Source organism: Varanus komodoensis, unplaced genomic scaffold (assembly GCF_004798865.1).
Source record: "Varanus komodoensis strain SLA01 unplaced genomic scaffold, ASM479886v1 scaffold7_3, whole genome shotgun sequence".
In the NCBI taxonomy this organism is placed as follows: domain Eukaryota; kingdom Metazoa; phylum Chordata; class Lepidosauria; order Squamata; family Varanidae; genus Varanus; species Varanus komodoensis.
Window position 1 is genome coordinate 11,190,282 of NW_025336480.1, and position 6,895 is coordinate 11,197,176.

Sequence of the window (6,895 nt, forward strand, 5' to 3'; positions counted from 1 at the left end):
TGGGAAATGCTGATACAAACTTGTGTGACCATAACAGTGACACCAAAATGCAAGTGACCCCCAAAATGAACATGTTTGCATCACTGATCTAATTGGGGTTATTTCTGATTGAATTGACAGCAAATGGATGATTTTGATGACTTTTTGAAATAGGTCATGTCTATGTTACTACAGATGTAATCTGATCCAAAATCAGGTTATCTGGAGTTAAAAAATCATCCAATATTACCCATTTCAACCTGCTTGGAAAGATTTAGAACTATATATTCAATAGTCATTTCCTCTGGAAAAATCTGCCCATTTTTAGGATTTCTTTCTTCATTGACAATCTGGCATCTTGGCCAAAGTGGAGACCCCAAAGTACAACATGTTCTGCATGCCCAAGAAAGTTTTGTGTTTGTGGGGCAGAAACAGAATTCCCACCTTGCTGCATGGCAATTGCTTTTGAAAATGAGGTGACCCCACCCCCCAAAAAAGAATCCCACAGGGTAAATCACAGCTATTAGATACCCCCAAAGTAACTCTTTGGCCCTTTGCCACAGTTCCCACCCACGAGTCACTTGGATGTAGAATAAAGCAGTCTGTTGGCAGCACAGTTGCCTTCCAAATTTGAGATAATCAAGCATCTAATTAGAAAGTCACAGTAATCAGCTTAAAGAGATTATGGCATCCATGATCAAGAATGGACATTATAAATTTCCCCTAAAGTTCCAAGTCATCTGCTATATGAGCCTCTTAAGTTTTGGGGAGTACTTGAAGGGCAAATTCACATCTCCTAACATCCAGCATTTTTATTGCTTTTTTGGTTGTGCCTAGTTTGTACATAGTACATGGTAATGATTCATCTTTTGATCCTTGGGAAGTGAAAAGAACTGGAAATCCCTTTGAACAGATCTGTTTATAAAATTGTTTCTGTGAAAATAGCCACACTAACATGTGTGAATATTAGGGGCTTAAGCAGACATTTCACTATTAATTCTTCACTCTTAAGCATTGTCTTTTGACTGATTTTAAAGAAGAAGGAAGATTGTTTTCTTGCAGGTTGAAAAGTTTTGTTTTAAATATGTACAATACATAATTGATTGGAATGGGTCTTCTATAGGACAAGTTGCTGTAAACTTAAGTTTTAACTACTGAAGTTATTATATGTTAATACTTAATATTGTGACTTTACACTGGACTTGTTCCCTTCTGTTATAGTTCAAACAGGGTAGAGATACCTCTTTGATAAAGCTTGCCTGCTTGGTAGCAACTCTTACCTGGCTTCTTCAGTTAAGCAAATGGATATTTACCAGCCAGGTCACCCGAGGCTCTCAGGAGCCCATGGGATCTTGTTAAGACAAGGAGACAGCAGGTGTCCTTTAAGAAGAAACAGTGACAGAAAGCCTTCAGTGCCTTTGTCCTAGCGCAGAGATTCTGTTAGCTTTGGACAACATACTATATTGGATATAGTAAAGACTTTGCAAGTGTTTAGAGAATATTACCAGTTTGCTTCTTTGAAATGCTGCTTTCTGAATATAAAAACACTCCCCATCAAGCTACCGTTGCTAAAGTTACAAATCTAAACAAGTTAACTAGAAAGAAGCTCCCATTCAACTCAGTGCCACTTCCTTCCTAATACCTATATCAGACTGCACTGCAAGGAAATCTTTCTCAGGACTGTGCATTCTGTTGCCCCCTTCTGACAGGATCTGGGATGCTCTGGTGACCAGAATCAGAACAATTACCACTCTGTTTACAGGATCCACCCCAAAGCCTGCTGGATCTCTTTCTACTGATGAGCACCAGCTGGGAGTCCTGGGAGAAGAGCTATGTAAGAACAAGCTCTTCCCTCCAGAACTGGCCTTAGCACCATAGGTCTTCCTGTTTGTTGTAGTGCCTGCTCCTAATTCCTGCTGTGTCTCCTGTCTTGCTGTGTTGCCTCAGCATTACAGGTTCTCCTGTTTGCCATTTTGCCTGCATCCTACCTGATCTTTCCTGCTCCTGCTTCTTGTTCTTGCTGTGTTTCCTGCATCTTGTCATGTCTCCTGGCTTGCCATGCAGACACAGCAACACGGGCCCTCCTTTCTGCTGCTTTGTCTGCACCTTGCCTAACCATTCCTGCTCCTGGTTCCCGCCTTTTCCATGTTGCCTTGCTGTTGTGCCTGCCTATACCCTGCCTTGCCATGTTGTCTCAGTAACACAGGGGTTCCTGTTGTTCAGCTCGTATCTTGCCTGACTCTTGCTGCATCAGGTTCCTGTCATCGCATGTATCCTGCCTTGCTGTTTATCCTTCTGTGCCATGTCTCCTGCCCTGTTGTTCTCTTCAAGGTACCTGCGCCTCTGTCTGCCCTCCCGCTTCTTGACCCTTGGCTTGTTCTGACCATGTATTCTTCTGATTCCTGACTCAGCCTGTACCATGACTGTAATTTAGACTGTCTATTAAACCCTGCTTTTGGAGTCTTGTCTTCCCTGAAGTTCTGTTGCCCTAGTCCTTGTGCCTCTGCTGCTCTTGCCTTGCCTTGTCTGTGGCTGCAAAACCCTGACAACTTCTCTCAAAATACAACTTTTCTCTAGAGAAGGGATCACAATAAAAGAGCAACCTTTTGAAGAAAGAATCTCAAGAATGTTTCTTCTAAAAGAAACAATATGTTTTGTCCTAACACAACTTCACTGAAAACTCTGGAATTCTTACATTTTCTGTACAACCTTGGAACATATTTCTTGCTTTCTCTTTGTTCTCAGTTTCCAGTGTAGCTTTGCTTACACCCCAGCCCTGTTTTGCTTTTTCCTACAATATGTTTAGAAATTAGAAAATTTCAAGATGATTTGTAAATTAAAATTTTCCTCATGGAGCACACACTTGGAAATAGCGAGAAATATTTTTGTAGAAAATGTGTTATCTGTTGCTCTCAGAAGTACATGTATGAGAATGGATTTCTTACTGCTTTCTGCACAGAAATTCAGTGCAGGAAACATGTTTTTAAAGAAATGCTCAAGGGCTATTTATAAGAACAGTTTATGAATACTAATTATTATTTCATAACACACAATTCTGTTAAACAGATTAACCATATAGTTACTTTGAACTCTTGTGTATGCATTTTTGTTAGTGACACCTGTATTTCATTCACCTGCATTTTTTAAGTGCAGTCAATAGTGGAATAACTTACACTGCATTTTGGATTCTGTTCCATATTCTCTTCCAAGTACAATAGATTAAAATACCAAGAGGACGATGGTGTTGTTGCTATTCATAGTAATGTTTTATGAATGCGTGCAATAAAAATAAACACTTAGTCTAACTTATTTTTAGAATACTGATGTTAAAAAAGTTTTACAGAAATGTTCAAGTGTTTTGGCACTGCTTTTGAATGGTTTAGAGCTGCAGTCATGGTCCCTACATGTTTCTACAGGAATCGGTGGGAGTCCTAGCTCCAGCCTTGGAAAAGCACTCCAGGGTCTGAGCTGGGAGTCTGACTTTAGAGTATCCCTGCAGCTAGCATGGTTCCTTCTGTGCAGATTGTGGCTCTAAAGTTGGAAAACCAACCTCAGATATGGCATGGTGGGGAAGGGTGTCATCCCAAGAACTGAAGCAAGGAGACACAAGGCACAGCTGTCCTGCAAGGAATCCTTTGCCAGCGGTCAACCATCAGCATGTTTTGGGGGGCTAAAGAAAACTTGGAGGCAGTCTTCATTTTTGTGCTCCTTCCACACTCCACTGGATGTCCATAATCCTCAGAGATTGGATTAGATTATGCTATAGTTTATGTGTTTCCAAACTTTCACAATGTATCTTGATGAGGTGATAGAAGCATATTAAGTATGTTGTGGCTTTCAAAATGCACATTATTTCCCCTTTTTTCTCTTCTTCCCTCCTTTTTTTTTTTCTTAAATACAGGTACCTTTAAACTAGTAATAGAATTTTCAGAAGAATATCCAAATAAGCCCCCAACTGTTAGGTTTTTATCAAAAATGTTTCATCCCAATGGTAAGTATTCATGATGATGCAGATAGAAATCAGTTGCAATGATGTGTCCTTCTATATTCAGCAATATTTTAATATCTTAATTTGCCAGACTATTCTCATTAGCCCCAGAACTATTCATAGTTGCAAGCAATATTTCATTAAATGTATATACAAAATGTCATTGATTGAATCTAAATATTACACATTCATGTTAAAATAGCAATTGCAAAAACAGGAAGAAACTAAGATCGCACACAACTTCCTTAGAAATCAGTTTTTTAAAAAAATAGGGCAGTTGCTTTGGAGGGCCTTCTTGTGCGGAGGAGACATACAGGATCCTTCGCACAACTAGGTGTCTGCTCCTTCAGATCCAACCCCTTGCCTTTCTCTGAATCCAGTGCCTTAAGTGATGCTCTGTTTTTGCTGGAGCAGTAATCTTTCTTGTGTGTTTTAGCCATTTTGCAGAGTGTCCTTTCTGGAGATCAGTGGCTGAGTTCTTTCTGCACAATACATTGTTGAATGCCTTTAGGGCAATGAGTGTTAATTTAGAAGTGATATTGGCTTTCTCTGAGCAGTAAGTAATTCAGTCATTTGCCAAGGTATCAGGACCCAGTGTGCAACAGGACTTGTTCCCTTTCCCTCTGTAGTTAAGTTGCTTTACAAACACTTTGCAATGCAGCTCAAGAGTGATGGGGAAGAAAGGATTGCTTTTATTACTGTTTTGTTCACTCCCCTGGAATTGCACATAAGGAGAGGTAGTATAGAAATGCATTAAGTAAACTAATGATTAGTATTATTTCTGAGGTGCTTTAGATAACTATACATGGTACAGAGTTCTAAAAAGTCAGTCAGCATAAAAGCTAATAGTCAAAAGGAGGACTACTTTTCCAGTGGGAGAGAAATTCGCAATAAGCATAGAAAGGACCATGGTGGTCTGTGGCCCAGATACTTTCCTTTGGTGAACATCAAGGGGAAATTCATAATGATCAGAGCAGTCAGACAATGAAAGCTAGGAAGGTAGTGGGCTTTCTGTTGAGAGGCATTCAGGTAGAAATTGGACATCCATCTATCAAAAGGTTTAAAATGGAAGCTTGCACTGAACAGGGGGTTGAATTCACTGTTCCAAATGGCCCTTCCAGCTATGTGGCTTTATGGCATAGATGTAAAGATAGTCCTCCCCCCCCAATTCGCCTACTCACCTCCTCTTCTGTTCCTATAGAACAAAGGGAAAGAAGAGTAAGCCCTTTCATATTACTTAATTTTCCTTCAGTTCTTTGTCAGAAGCATAAAACATTTAGATAGTATAAAAAGTTTAGATGGCATCTGCATATGATGTTTCTTGTCGTCTTTTTCATGGAACCTAGACAGGTGCATTATCTGGTCCTCCAAACTTTGACCCACATGACATAACTGGTAGTGAGCCCTACTGTTGTAAAGGCTTTCCTTTGTGAGAGGCTTTTCTCAGAAACCTATGCATTACATGAATCAGTCAGAAATAATCTCATTGTTTGACTTGGGTAAACATGAAACACTGGTAATTCTGAAACTTTCTTTTATTTTAGTATATGCAGATGGTAGCATATGTTTAGATATCCTTCAGAATCGCTGGAGTCCAACATACGACGTTTCATCTATTTTAACCTCAATTCAGGTAAATTTAGTTAAAACAAACACTATTACAAGTCTAGTCTTCTCCAAAATGATAAGAAACTGCTGGCTTGATTCTTCTGCAAAATATTAGTGAATTTGAATTCTTCCTAGTCATTATTTGCAGTGTAATCTTTGGCAGAAGTGCTTGTCAAAAGGATTAAGACAGATGCAATGTTGTATGTGCAGTTGCAAGATCAAGCCCACATCAACCTTTAACGTTCAAACATTGTATTGTTCTATTTTCAGTTATGTTTTCTTTCTTTTTCCTTGTAATGCTAATGAATGTTTTTTATGTCTTGCCTTTTGGGGCTGCTTCCCTCTCTAGTCGCTGCTTGATGAACCCAATCCAAATAGTCCTGCCAACAGTCAGGCTGCACAGCTTTATCAGGAAAACAAACGTGAATATGAAAAAAGAGTTTCTACTATTGTTGAACAAAGTTGGAATGATTCATAAGAAATTACAACTTCACTAACAGACATCCTCATAATCATCATGTACAATTTAACTTACCATAGGAAATGCTACCAGAGCTTCTCAAGTGCCACGTTTGACTTGCATACAGATGTGTTTGCAAAAATAAGCCCTTCGGTTTTGAAACTCTAAAAGCTTGTGTACCTTGATTAATGTACTTTTTATTGCATGTTATGACCTAAGTTATTGCTACATAAATTTGTAATATATCCTGTTTGTATTTTTTTCAAAGTGTATAATGTTGGTGTGAAGTTTTCATGACAGAATATACATATTTTGTAAATCTGTACTTTTTTCAAAATACTGAATGCCTTATTTTTGAATTCTTTAGATTTTTAAATTGCACAAAAATCACTTAACAGAGTTTTATATATAAAATATTTCATGTAAAGCTGAAATACATAACCTCAGTACAAGACATTTTTCTGTCACGTCTTTCAGTTTTCTTTCCATGGGCTCACAGAACTCTTGCATGCAGATTTAAATTTGCATCTCCAGGAACCAAGATGCTCTTTCATGCATGCAGTGTAGAATTCTGCATAGGTAAGATAATTTTTCTTAAGAGTATAAGAATAGCCCAACACTTCTTGACACTTTTGTCCAGCCCAGACGTATGCATACCTCCAAGGTTTTTTTAACTTGTCTATTTACATTTGTTGTGTGTTTGTCTTTAAGGAGCTTGGCACAGTAGCAATTTCTGTGAGGTAAGATAAGATAAAAGAGAGCCTTCTGTTACCCATGATTTCATGCCTGAGTGGCAGTTGAAACCCATATCCAAACCTAACACTCCAGCTGTTGTGCTGGAGGCACTCAAGTTCATATCA

General features: G+C 38.7%; 1 protein-coding gene across 1 annotated transcript in view; it reads left to right on the forward strand.

Annotated features, from left to right (window-relative positions):
* The window catches only part of UBE2B (ubiquitin conjugating enzyme E2 B), an 11,470-nt gene extending 4,979 nt beyond the window's left edge, over positions 1–6,491 (forward strand). The window contains exons 4-6 of the mRNA XM_044454244.1: positions 3,881–3,970; positions 5,512–5,600; positions 5,925–6,491. Of these exons, the coding sequence (XP_044310179.1) occupies positions 3,881–3,970; positions 5,512–5,600; positions 5,925–6,053 (308 nt within the window). The 3' untranslated portion in view covers positions 6,054–6,491. The remainder of the gene's footprint in view (positions 1–3,880; positions 3,971–5,511; positions 5,601–5,924) is intronic.
* Positions 6,492–6,895: the final 404 nt, after the last annotated feature.